This window comes from Mus musculus, chromosome 13 (assembly GCF_000001635.26).
Source record: "Mus musculus strain C57BL/6J chromosome 13, GRCm38.p6 C57BL/6J".
NCBI lineage: Eukaryota > Metazoa > Chordata > Mammalia > Rodentia > Muridae > Mus > Mus musculus.
The window spans coordinates 38,464,282-38,478,649 of NC_000079.6; the positions used below are offsets into that span (position 1 = coordinate 38,464,282).

Genomic DNA, 14,368 nt, shown 5'->3' on the forward strand with positions numbered 1-14,368 from the left:
ACTGAAATATCTTACTTTCATATATTTCATTTTATGTACATATTTTTTTCTATTCATAGTTAGAGATGGAAGAAATTCTTTGAGGAATTCTTATGATACTCTCTAAGGAATCTTTAAAAACCCATTTTCATCTAGCTATATTAAAATTAAGTATCCCAAAGGTCCTTTAGAAAGGACATGTGACTTTTTTTTTTTAAAGAAAATCTGTTTGAGAAATCAGATTTAATTCATTTTAGCCAATAGTGATAAGGTATCAAGTTTAGAAGGCAGATCAGTTTTAGGGAAAGGTGATCCATCTTCTGTGTGGCCGTCCTTGAGTGAACCCTTCGACACTCTTGCTTTTCATTCTCGGGCACTGACTAGCAGACTGTCGCCGCGGTGAGGACATGCCACCATCTGCTTTCTGCCCAGACCTTATTTGACTCTAACTGAAGGCAAAACTTTTCCCTGAGAAAAAAAGGGGGCAGGGACCGGGACCTCGTCGGTGCATTTGCTGCTCTTGCGGAGGATCAGGTAGGACTTCTGCACTACACGGTGACTCACAACTATCTGGGGCTCTTTGCAGTCTCTGTTAAACGGTCAGTGTCATTTCCAGATCTTTCCACCAGAACATTATCCTATTTAATTAAAAACATTAACTATTTTCATCTGTATGGATGTTTCACCTGCATATATTTCTGTGCCATGGCTCCAGGGAATCTCATGCCCTCTTCTGATCTCTGAGGACAACAGGTGTGTGCATGGTGCACATACACGCATGCAGGCAAAATACTCGTACACATAAAAAAATAAAATCTTGAAAAGCTTTTAAACTAAGAAAGGAAACAGATAGCTCAAATCTAGAGGGTTGGTCATGTAACTATATGGTAATTTTGGGAAAAAAATCTTTATTGAAACCTTTGCAGACATGGGTAAGCTAATTTTTCTTAGTTTGAGGGGATCCCATTGAGAAATTCTGTTCTTCCTGGGAACTATTAGGCTAGTTTTGTTCTTTTGTATTAAGATACCAGACTGCCACAAAGCTTTTCTCAGGAGATGATAGAAAACAGCACACGGAAGGAAACGGGAAATTAGAGGTGGCAAATAATTTGGCTTGTGTTTTCTTCCCGCAAACCCCTACAAAAGCTGCTCTATAAGAGATGAGTTTGTTCCTGCAATTTCTTTGGAATTATCATTAAGAAAACTAAGAGGCCTGGGTTCCTAAAAACATGGGGTTGGGCAGCTCACACAAGCCTATAACTTAAGCCCTAGAGGATCCAAAGTTCTCTTCTGAATCCTGAAGGCACCTTTACCCAAGTGTATAACCTCCCATAGATGCACACATATAATTAAAAACGAACTTCATCAAACAAACTAAAAGGGTTGGGCACAGTGATACAGACTTACAATCCCCACACTCGGAAGTCAGAAGCCGGAGTATTATTGCAAATTCTAGGCTAGCCTGGACTACATGGCAAGACTGGTCTCAAAGAAACAAAACAAACAAGTCCTCCATCCCACCCCAGCCTCTAGTCAGAAAAGAATGTGGCGTTTGGGCAGAAGTGGAGCCTCAGTCCTTTCTCAGTGACTGGGAATGGAACATCTGGGGTTTGATACCATTTCTCTTACCCAGGAGTGAAACCAGACAGTTAAACAAGAATAATAACCAGCAATGGAAATTTCTTTTGCCTCTGCCTCCATGCAGAGAAAAAAAAAAGTGAGATATACTATCTTTTCCAAATTTTTTGAGACCTAGGGGCCTGTGCTGATGGAATGCCACAGATCTCCTCTCTGCCCACTGTGGCAGAGGAGCTCTCCCCTTGTCCCCTCCCGCCCCCCACATCACATGCTCAGCAGGGCTTATATCAAGGTAGTGCCCTCTGCTAGTCACTGTAATGCTCATCATGTGTGTCAATCATAGTCATCATACAGAACTTAACTCTTGGATCCTCTCGTTGGCTTTCTCCAAATCCCTTTGTAAGAGCTCTTTCCCCTGACCCCAGGAAACCACCATTCTACTCTCTGCTTCTAGGAGTTTGTCTTTCATAGATTCTGCCTATGAATGAGATCACCTGGCTCTACTGGTCTGTGCCTGGTTTGTGGCACTTAACCCTATGCCTTCCAGGTCCATCTGTGACTTTCTAGTGGCTCCCCCAGCACCCCTTCCCCAGTGCTATGTATTTCTATTCAGTTTCCTCACCCTCTGGACTTCTCTCCTGTCCCTTCCAATACCTGACCCTGCTCCTCTTTTTCCCCTCCCCATCCTCTCTCTCTCCCAAGTCCCCCTCTACTTCCCCCATTATTATTTTGTTTCCCCTTCTAAATAGGATTGAAGCATCCACACTTTGGTCTCCCTTCTTGTTAAGCTTCTTATGGTCTGAGAGTTGTATCGTGAGTATTCTAAGCTTTTGGGTACATACCATGTGTGTTCTTCTGTAGCTTGGGTTACCTCGCTCAGGATGATATTTTCTAGTTCCATCCATCTGCCTACAAATTTCATGAAGTCATTTTTTTTAATAGCTGAGTAGTACTCCATTGTGTAAATGTACCACATTTTCTGTTGAGGGACGTCTGGGTTGTTTCCAGCTTCTGGCTATTATAAATAAGGCTGCTATGAACATAATGGAGCATGTGTCCTCATTACATGTTAGGTAGGATGTCTTTTGGCTATATACCCAGTAGTGGTATAGCAGGGTCTTCAGGTAGTTCTATATCCAATTTTCTGAGGAACCGCCAGACTGATTTCCAGAGTGGTTGTACCAGCTTGCAATGCCACCAACAATGGAGGAGTGTTCCTCTTTCTCCACATCCTCACCAACATCTATTGTCATCTGCGTTTTTTATCTTAGCCATTCTGATTGGTGTGAGGTGGAATCTCAAGATCTCTGCATTGTAGATAGAGTCATTTAGATGTTTAGATACTTCATTTCCTTTATGTTCATCCACAGGAGGGAAACTGAATCCAGGTACTCTGTGTGTGTGTGTTGGGGGGCGGGGGGGTGTATCCAGGTACTATGTATTTGTGTGTGTATGTGTTTGTGTGTGTGTGTGTATGTATGTATGTATGTATGTATATGTATTTATGTATATATGTATGTATATGTGTGTATGGTCTATCCTTCAATTTATTTTTTAATGTAAGCCATTCATAGTACGTAACACTGCTGTTGATTTTTTTTATTCATTCCATGTATCCTGTTTGGGTTCTGCTGTCAAATTTAAAAGCGCTACAGCAGTTTCCTGGCACACAGAGCTGTCCCCTAGAGTCTTGAGTCCTTAGACCCATTAGGAGGGGATCATCTTCTGTGAGACTTTACTAGCCTGACTCCTCAATAAAAACCGATGCCAGGCTCCAATGGAGAGTTCCAAACCCACAGTCACAAAATAAAATGACATGAGTGTGGAAAAGGGACTTGGGTATGTTAACATAGGTGAAGGGAAATGAGGGGGGTGGGGATGGGAGTAAGAACGCATAATATACATGTGTAGAGTTCTCAGATAATGAATTTAGTGTTCTATAAGTATTTTCCCAGACAGCAAGCAAAGTGTGGGGACCCCCTGGAAGATCAAGGCAGGTCGTGGGGCAAGGCACAGCCTGTCCTCCACTCATGTCATGGCTCCCAAGTTCAGCACTGGGTGCTCCTTTTCATGTCAGCTACAGATGGTGTCACATGAACAAAACTGGGGAGGGAAGAACCAAGAGGGAGAAGGCTAGAAAGATGGGGAGGTCATTAGCATATGTTAATTACAGATAATAATGGATTTCATGATGACCTTTCATATATTCCAGTCATATTAATCCCTCATTATCTTTGTGTCCCCTCTTGCTCCCACTACTTTCCTTCCTCTTTCCATTTGTCCCTACTTCCATGTCTTCTGACAATCATTAGGGTTTCTTGATTATGTATGAGTGACAGGTTATTTATAGGAGCCTAGGTACCTCGCCAATGGCTACACCATAGAAGATGGTGTCTCCATCTGCCCCCTAACTGTTAACTGCCTGTAGATCCTTGGGGTGGTGTGTGTGTGTGTGTGTGTGTGTGTGTAAAAGTCTCTTCTTCCATGACAGGATGTTCATGAGTCAAATCTTGTATAGATCTTAGCTATCACAGTGCAATGGTGTGGCATGACCAAGAGACAGTGTCCTACCACATTCCACTCCATCTTGGGCTCTTACGTCCTGCCCTCTCCCATGCTCCCTGAGTCTTGGAGGTGGCAGTGGCCACAGATGTCCCAACTGTGTTAGGCATTCAGTAGTCACTTATCACCAGATTTGGAGCAGGCGTGAGTCTCTGTAAGTCCCACTCACTGCTACAAATAGGAGTTTCCCTCCCCAAAGCAAACAGCATCACTGACCTATGGGAATAAACATAAATATCTAGAAGGTAACTTGACAGACATCACATTTTTAAATTATGTTTTTATTGGTTATTTATTTACATTCTAAATGTTATCCCCCTACCTCGTTTTCCCCTCCACAAACCCCCTCTCCCATCTCACTTCCCCCCTGCTTCTATGAGGGTGCTCCCCCACCTACCCATTCACTCCCACCTTACCACCCTCATTCCCCTACACTGGGGCACTGAGCCTTCACAGGACCAAGGGCCTCTCCTGCCATTGATGCCAGATAAGGCCATCCTCTGCTACATATGCAGCTGGAGCCATGGGTCCCTCCATGCTTACTCTTTGGTTGTTGATTTAGTCCCTGGGAGCTCTAGCGGATCTGGTTGGTTCATGATGTTGATCTTCCTATGGGGTTGCAAATCCCACATCACATGTGTTTGTTTGTTTGTTTTTCTTTTCTCTCCGTTTCCTCTTGATTCTCTGTGCTCTGTAGGCAGAGCTTGTGGGACATTCTCCAATAAAGCCTTCCCATCTGGATCTGGTGGGCAACCGACTACAGCAACAGTTACCTAGATTGTTTTGGTGACCAGCAACTCTTAGGAAGTTTAGAAGGCGGCTAGTTCTTCTTCCATATTTCATTCCTTTTCAGACTTTTCTACACCGTCTTTTTTTTTTTTTTTTTTAAATTCGGAAAGCCGAAGCCAAGAGTCTTTAAACAACTCAACCTCACGCTGATCATGTTTCAGCCAACTGCAGAAACTACAGTATCCAAACAGAACACAGCGCAAACATTTGGCTTCATCTGGGGCAGGAGGGAGGATTCCAGTCTCTACCTGCCAGGTTCAGCCCCTTGGTCTCCCTAACCCACCCGCTGGTAACTGGTGGTAATCTGTGAAGTAAAACTGGGGGACGGTCATGAGATGAGCCCCGTGGCACCTGGTCGAGTAACAATAGCTGTCTCTCTCTCTCTCTCTCTCTCTCTCTCTCTCTCTCTCGTTTAATCCTCTAGTGGAGTACGACAAGGAGTTCTCCCCACATCAACGACACCACAAAGAGTTCAAGTTCAACCTATCCCAGATTCCTGAGGGTGAGGCGGTGACGGCTGCTGAGTTCCGCGTCTACAAGGACTGTGTGGTGGGGAGTTTTAAAAACCAAACCTTTCTTATCAGCATTTACCAAGTCTTGCAGGAGCATCAGCACAGGTATGGAGGCTAGAGGAAGCCCAAGGGGTGGGGCCGCTCCCACTTCTCACCCTCTCCCCTCATGGGACATCAGGTGTCTCTGGAAGGTGGTGTGGAGGTCAGGGGATATTGGACGTGAAGAGCTGGTGTTCTAAAGGGTAGTGTCTCGTTGGCAGGATGTCTTACTATTAAGGTGATTTTTCAAATAGGCATTTTTTTTTTCCGAAGCAAGCCAGTAAATAGTACTTAGCGAGCATCTTTGATGACCAGTCAACTCTGACTTTTATTGGGGTCAACAGTTTTCTATTACTACTTGGTCTCCAGTTTTGATGATGTGTGAGCAGCTAAATTAATGTACACATTAAAATTACAGAATAGCACTTACAAGAGAGTGTAAGCCAGGTGACTGCAAGCTATATATTTGTATATTTAATATACATACATGTTTGCTTTGGATAAGCATGCATAAACGCCATCAATTGGACACAGGGAATGATAGATTACTTTTTTCTGTTATTGTTCTTTTATGTCTGTGTTATTATTCTTCTCTAAAATGAGTTCAGAGTGATTTATAGGGGGAAAAAATCTGCAATAAAGAACGTTAGTGGTGCCTCCTAGCAATAAAGAAAAACTTGCCCAGCAACTCTTGGAGCACAGTAAGGCAGAGAGAAGACAGTAGTAAACATTTAATTCAAATTTGTAGAAACAGGAAACCAATCAGTATGATCGTGTTGAGCAGGTGGCTGGGTCTGTTTAGCATGCTACTCACTGAGAACAGGACTCAGGGTGCCACTTAAGCCACTGATAATGTCTACAGCGATTAGAAGACAGATGCAAACATGAACATGGAAGAAGAGGAATGCCTAGTGGACCCCACATTCTTAGACCCAAAGACATTTCGTGCTTTGCCCTTTTTTTTTTTTTAAGTCGGGTTGCTATGTAGCTCAGGCTAGACTCAAACTTACAGTCCTTCAGCCTCTGCCTTTTGAGTCCTGGGATTACATACAGGATGCCCAGTATCTCCTTTGGTTTCAGAAACCAAATCTAACTGGCCTTGAAAAACTACTGACTTTCCAGGAGGTGCTGGTGAGTCTAGCTTAACCTTGATTTCTTCTGGATGTATGGGTCTGTGTGGAGGACTCTGGCAAGCATGCCTGCCGAGACGATAAGGAACGGAGGTAGCCCCGGGGAAGGCTTGCATTAGCTTTGAAATCATAACAGTGTTGGCTGGCACTTGGGCAGGCTCCAGTTTATCCCAGGGAAACACCACAGTATGGGATTTCTATTAGCCTCAAGAGGGAGCTGAGAAGAGTGTGTAGGTGGCTGTGAGACTGGAGGAGGGAGCTGAGAAACAAAGCACAGGCTCTTCGAGTATTAGAGCACCACCTGAGGGAGGAGGGGGCCTAGGAGAAGGGCTTGAGGAAGAGCAGGCAGCTCTAAGGAGGAAGAGGAACCCTGAGGAGAGATCTGAGAGCTTTGAGGGGAAAAAGATGGATAGTGTCTTTAAAGATGTGCCCATACCCACATGGGCACAGAGAGACAGCCAGATAGCTGTAGCAGAGCTGAGAGTGCCCCCGTGGGGGCCTTGGGAGGGCGTTGAAGGCCCTGAGAGCCTGGAAAGACATGGAGTGGACCAGGAGAGGAGCAGGTGGAAGGGGGAAGCAGCTTAAGAATCAAACTCTAGAATTTAGACTCAAATTTGGTAGGTGGGCAGAAGCAAGCAGATCCATCCATACCTTAGGAGAGTCCGCCAAGTCCCTTGGATGGGAGCTTCTGTGTGGCACTCATGCGGTTCAGTACCAGATGAATGATAAAGAGAAATAAAAGGAGGGTGTGGCTGATTCTAGGTATGGAGAAGGGGAAGGTTTACTGTAGATAAAAGGGAGAAGCACAGCCGGAGGGAAGAGTCCAGAGTGAACACCGCCAGACTGAGCTGGGCCAAGGGAAGAGAGAGGGAAGGAGAGCCGGAGAGGAGCCACAGACCAAGAGGGATGACCTGGGCCAAGAGACTGGTGTAGCCAAAACGGCTGAGTTATATAGGGGCAGAAGATGGGGTTGGGGGAGCCCAGTCTACTACCTGGGCTGGAAATTTCCAGGTAAAGGGAGGAGTTTGCTAGCCAAGGGCAACCTAGAACCGGTAAGAGACTGAGGGTTGCTGGGAGAGCCTAGCAGCCAGCATCAGCTTTGATGTGTTAATAGACATCTCAGCCATTTGTCCTGGGCTGGAGACCCAACACTAGAAGGACCCACAGCTTCCAGGCACTGGGAATCGATCATGGTGCTGAAATACATACACTAAGGCTGTAGCTCAGGTCTTAGCTGGTACAGTTAAACAATGAGTAAAATATAGCCATTGGGGTCTGGTGACAATGGAGCAGAAATTTCAGAACAAGGAAGTTTCCTGATGTCTTATTTTCCCTCTCCAATACAAGTGTATCTGATAGCTTTACAATAGAGAGCTTGTTGAGGGAAGCAGAATCTCTCCTTGCTAGACCTTCGTCTTTTGATGCGCTGGAGAAAATTGGTATTCGGTGGTTGTTTAGCCTTGTCTTAGCCGTTGGCTTTTCAATCTGCCCAACTGGATATTCCATTTTGCTTCCCTCTGGGAATAGCCCAAAGGTCCCTCTTTGACTCACACGTGTGAAATGCACGTTTTCCCCTCCCCTGCAGGAGAAGTCATACCAAAACTGCTAGGCTGGAATTTTTCAAAAGAATTTTTATTTTAAAGAGAGAGCTAGCAGAGGCTTTGTGAGGTTCATACTGAACTCTAGCCAAGAAGGGACAGCAGCTGTGAGCTCAGGATGGTGGTAACATCCTTCCTTGGGGCGAGCAGTGAGTTTGGAAAACAGAAACCAGAATGGTCCCAACCTTGGATGGCTCTCTTGTCAATTTGTCTTCTAGGATTGGGAGCATTTGCCAGTTGGATGGAGTTAATGTGTGTGCATCAGAGAAAGAGAATACTAAGAAATCTGGGAGGCATTCATGCTTTTGAAGGACTCCAGGTTGGCTGGGGGAGTTTTTCTTATCTGTGGGCCAGGAGCCCAGGCCTCCCGCTACTTCCAAATGTTCTTACAGAGGCCTCCAGACTTAGCTGCAGGGCTCCTTCTGCGGAAGGTTTGACCTCCCCATCTGTACCATCTTGGGGTGTCTTGGCTGAACATGCTTTTCTGCGCATAGAGGAGCGTTATTTATCTAATCTGTGCTGAAGTGCAGTTTGTAGCATTTGCTGTGTTCACTTAATCTAACAAACGTTTGTGTTACAAAATAGTTGGTCTCCTTGAAAGAGGAAAGTTGGGGTTCTGAACACTAAGTCACAACTTCAGCTAAAGGGCCGGGGAGATGGTGTATTGAGTCTTCTGACATAAAAAGTAGTCAGGAGAGTGACTGGGAGGTTACAAAAACCTCCAAGAAGGCAAGTCCTGCTTATAGAAATGTGTTTCTGTGACCTGTAAATACTCAAACAGGTAAGTTTATAACAAGTACAATTGGCTTCTTAAATAGAGGGCACTTCTCAGAGAAACATGGTACTTGATTCAAAGCCGGAGAAGGAGTCTTGAGATGGAACATACACAAGTCAGGGAAAGATGAGAAGCAGCCTCTAGGTTACAAGTGAGAGCAGCTTGAGTACTTCCACTAAGTCCAAGGCATGCAGGACACCCTTCGTATCTTACTTCTTTTAAGATCTACTCAGTGCTGGGTTGGCAAGATGGCTCCTCTGGTAAGGGTGCTTGCCACGCAGGCCTGGTGACCTCAGTTCAAAGGTGGACAGAGAGAACCCAGTGGACACAGAGAACCAACTCCACAAAGTTGTTTCTGATCACTACACACACATCATGGTACACGTATGAACTATGCACCTGGATACATCGTGTGCACATCTGCACAATAAGGACAATAAAATTTTAAGATGACTCAGCGGTTTGGAGAGTGCTTATATTTTAAGATGATTTTGATGGGATGTAGATCAGCGTAGAACACTTGTCCACCACATGCAGAGCACTGGCTCCATCCCTAGCACCTAAAACGGAGAGAGAGTAGTGGGAGGGAGGAGTGAGCTTGGGAGAAGTTTGGGAGAAACATGAGATCTTAATATGATCAAAACACATGGAATGTGTCTGAGTCACTGTTCTATTGCTGTGAAGAGACACTACGACCAAGGCAACTCTTACAAAAGAAAGCATTTCATTGGGGCTGACTGACAGCTTCAGAGGTTAGTCCATTATCATCAGGGTGGGAAGTATAGCAGCAGAAAGGCAAGGCAAGTATGGGCTGAGAGATTACATCCATAGGCAGCAGACAGAAAGAGAGAGAGAGCCGTTGGGCCTGGCACGGGCTTCTGGAACCTCAAAGCCCACCCCAGTGACATTCTTCCTCCAACAAGGCCACACCTCCTAATCCTTCTAATCTGCCTCAAGCAGTTCAACTAACTGGGGATTAAGCATTCAAATATATGAGCCCATGAGAGCTAGTCTCATTCAAATCACCACATTCTACTTGTATCAAATCCTCAATTAATAAAATGTATTTAAAACAAGAGCAAGATTTGGCACTCAAAACCAATACATCCTTACAAGGATGCTGATATAAATTTGCATCTTATATAAAATTAACAGTTTGGAAAAGGCCTTCCCTTCATATTCTCCCATTAGGATTTTCTCCTGTCCCATCAAATAGGAGAGTCAACCATCACATTTGAGAAAATAAAGTGTAGCACGTTTGAATTTTGCCAAGGCTAACTGTTGCTGAAACTACCATTTGCTGTATTTCCTCAAAGTCACCCTGATGACACGGAGGCACCCCTAAGCTAGGATTAACAAGAAGTGCCCAGAAGAGGTCAGCACCCCAGTTATGACATGCCTCATACCTCCATCTTTTGAGCTCAGATGCAGGCATCATAAGAATGCTCCTGTCTGTTCCCACTGGTGATAGTGCAGGTCTGATAGAATTCAGGCCTTCCTTCAGAAAGCCTTCCCATACTTCAGCTGCTCTCTTGACCAACCATTGCCCATCAGCATGTTTTGTAGAGTTGGCGAGAGATGGAGAAGACAGACTAGGATAAATGTATGGGTGACCCTCTGCATTCTTCAGGATCGCTCCTGAACTTGTGTGTGATGTGCACAGTAGCTGTCTTCATGCCTAGACTGTGCTTACAGGCTGCTCTGGAGTCCTCCTGCCCTCCCATAGCCATGCAGAGCAGCAAAATGGTGCCCTGTTGCTTCCACACACAGCATGACTTATTTCTAGTGTATCTGTGTTAATTTTCTCATCATGGTGACCAAATTTAGCTACAAAAGAGGAGCTTGGGGAAGAAGAGATTTATTTTAGCCTACATGATCATGGCCAGTGGGGCATGGTGGCTTAATCTGTGGTTGGAGTTGGGGTAGAGACCATTACATTTTCATATGTGAGGAACCAGGGCCAAGCTAAAACCCATGAGCCCACCTTATGGGTTATACCTGAAACCTACTTCAGCAAGCCAGATCTCTTAAAGGCTCTACAATCTCCCAGGACACCAGCAGCAGCAGCTGGCAACCAACTATTCAAACAGCATTCAAACCATCATAGCATCTTTGGATAAATCAAGCAATTTTGAGGTCTTTAAACAATGTCATCTTGTCTACAGTTCTTATTCAATAAACTTTGTGTTCCTGAAAGTCCAAGAGATTCATATGAGAGCCAGTCAGAAATTATGACAGAGAAGTTCACTTCCTGAGGTGTGGCTGTTCCGTGCATGAGTTAGTCGTCTCGCCTCTGTTGGATCTCACACTTCACTTCTTCCCTGTCTGACAAAAATGTATTGTTTGGCAGGGGCAGCCTATTCTCTTTATGTATGATGCCCTTCATCTACTATATCCTAACATACAGGTTTCCTGGGAAGACATTTAGACTGAGAATTAGCAAACTTAAAATGCATTTTTTCTAGCACATATAACATCAAAATGGGGGGGGGGGGGGTAGGGGGGAGAGGGGGAGGGAAAGAGAATACATGCATGTGCGATATATAAGTAAGGATGAAGAAGGTTCGTACAAGACAGAGAAGGGTGTCAACTTTCTCTCTCTCTCTCTCTCTCTCTCTCTCTCTCTCTCACACACACACACACACACACACACACATTCTTCTGAGGGAGGGTCTCCCCAAGAACCTGAGATCACAATTCCTGGCAAAGCTAATATCCAGCCAGTCTCAGAACTCCTCCTATCTTCACCATACACAGCTCTGCGGTTACAGAGTTGTGTGTGACCATGCTCAGTGTGTTACCCAAGTACTGCAGTTCTCATTGACCTAAGTCATGGGTTCCCACCAAAGCACTGAGCCACCTCTCCAATCCTGGCATTGAAGTTTTCAATTCTAATGGTCAGTGTTAGTGGTGTGTGTGTGTGTGTGTGTGTGTGTGTTCTGTGTGTATGTTTAATTGGATTGTGCTCCTAACTAGAACTGCAATTGATTTTTGTGTATCAATCTTGTATACAGAAACTTGACAATTCATGTTAATACTATTCCTTTCTGTTCAGACTTTTGAAATATCTATGAGTATAATCATATCAACTGTAAATATCACTTATTTTTTTACAATTCCTTCCTTCCTCCCCCCTCTCTCTCCCTCTCTCTCTCCCTCTCTCTCTCCCTCTCTCTCTTCCTTTCTTTCTTTCTTTCTTTCTTTCTTTCTTTCTTTCTTTCTTTCTTTCTTTCCTTTCTCCCTTTCTTTCTTTGGATTTTACTGGCTAGGAAGTCCAATGTCATTTTGAAATCTACTTACACACTAATCTTTGGGAGTGAAAGATTTACTACTTGACCATTAAGGATGATTGTTATAAATATTTCTATAGAGAAAACACAAACAAATTAGACCAAAGAAATTATCCTTTAAACTTCCTTGCTTTTTTTTAAAGATTAGGTATTGACATTTTATATATATTTTTTCTAATTTGATAGGATTATGTGGTTTTTAATCCTTTATAGTATCAATACATTTCAAATACTAAGGCTATTTTTAGACCCAGGAACAAATTCCATTTGTGATCTGTAACCATTATGTAAGCTTGGATTTAGAGACTAGGTCTGGTTCTAGTGTCTGGATCACCTCTGGGTCTATTTACTTCATCTTTTTATTCCCTTGATTGCTTTCTGCATTTGATTTTATTTCCTGACTTGCCTGACAGCTTTTTGCTTATTAAATTTTGTGTATAATTTAATAAAACCTGCTATGGACATTGTCGCTTTCGTGCTGACTGGGTTTAACATTCTCCTGGAAGTCAGAGGCAGTGCAAGCCCATTGCTTGATCCTTTTGTCCTCGAGGAGGCGGGGCTTCCGGGTTTGCTAAGGCTCATCTGTTTCTGGTTTCCCCCTTCCTCTTGCTGCTTAGCCCCCTGGGGGTTTCAGCCAAGACTAGGACGCTTAGCAGAGGCCCTCCTCCTTGGTGGGCTCTGAACTCTCATTTTTAACTCCCCCAGCATTGCGGAAACTGCCAACAAAATCCCCCTTTTCCTCTGAAGCTGCTAAACAGCGTCTTTCTTCTTGTTTTCTCAGCTTCCTATCCTGTGTATACACAGCTTAATATTTGGCAAATATCTCAAATGAAAATATTGGTGTTCATGGTAGCCAGAACTTGGAAGAAGAAAACTGAACTCACACCTGTGTGAGAACATGTTTACATGGTCACTTCCAGGCAGGCTGGTTCCTTTGAGACCTTCCTCTTTCCTATCCTAGATACCTTCAACTCGTCGTCATCGTCGTCGTCGTTGTCATCATCATCATCAATTTTTATCCTTAGCTGGTGATAGTATGCCCAGCTTCTGCTTTCTGCTTTAGTGTATTGATTGTAGGAATTCCCAAGTATTCTGAAATGAAAGAGTCAGCACTTACCTCTCATCTCAGGGCCCCGCCCTACTCTGGGGTCTTGAATTGACCCCTCATGTGTTTCCTGGCTTCCCACTCTAAGATGCTTTCAAACAGGTGATATTGTCAACGCATTCCTTTTGTTGTTTTGTTTGTTTAGGATTGGGAGTGGGGAGGAGGGGTAGTCTGACATTTCATAACCGGAAGTATATACCATGGAGACCAGCATCTTACTAGCATTTCAACTTGGAAGTCTCTTAATGGAGTCCCCCCAAATATCGATACATATATTATTAACCAAACACAGATCTATAATGAGACCCCACGACAGTAGCTGGCTCAGCTACAGGACACAGAACAGGCACTTCTTCAGAACAGCGTTACTCATGGATAGAGGATGCTGCTAGGAAATGCTGTTGGATTTTCAGTAAAGATAAAACTCAACCTTTTCAGATGACTAAGACAGTTTCTTCTCTAAAAAGAAGGGCAAATTTGAGAAAGCCAGGATGGGAAGTCGCTTTTGTTGCTTGAGGAGAAGAAAGCCTTATATCCTGGTCCCCAGCCACACACCATGTTCTCTTTTCTGCTTGGCTTTGACAGCTGCGTGGGGGCCTCAGGCTAGCAATAAACCTTTTGGTACCAGTTCCTTGTCCACTTGAGAAGGGGGCTCTGTAGTACAGCCTGGAAGCTTGCTACATCTTCCTGGTTAAACCCATGCCCCTTCCACCCAGAAGGCTCCCTATCTGAGGTACAAAACCAAAGCCTGAGCTTGAGAAGTCCCCAAGCTTAGCTCCATATCCTATGATCTGTGTGGAAAACACAGTGTAGAATTAAAGTTATAAAAAATGTCATAGATACCCAGGAGAATGCGGAGGTGTTTTACCTTGGAGGGAAGTCATGGTGTGTGGTAGAAGACAGCAAGCTTTTTGAGCACTGGTTACACACCCACTCAGAGTGAGTGAGATAGGAAAATAGGTTTATGTTTCTGCACACTGTGCCTTATGTAGTATTCATTACTTGGAACCA

The 14,368-nt window shown here is 44.2% G+C and overlaps 1 protein-coding gene across 1 annotated transcript in view; it reads left to right on the plus strand.

Annotated features, from left to right (window-relative positions):
- Nucleotides 1-14,368, plus strand: part of Bmp6 (bone morphogenetic protein 6) — a 154,599-nt gene that overhangs the window by 118,566 nt on the left and 21,665 nt on the right. The window contains exon 2 of the mRNA NM_007556.3: nucleotides 5,333-5,525. Within this exon, the coding sequence (NP_031582.1) occupies nucleotides 5,333-5,525 (193 nt within the window). The remainder of the gene's footprint in view (nucleotides 1-5,332; nucleotides 5,526-14,368) is intronic.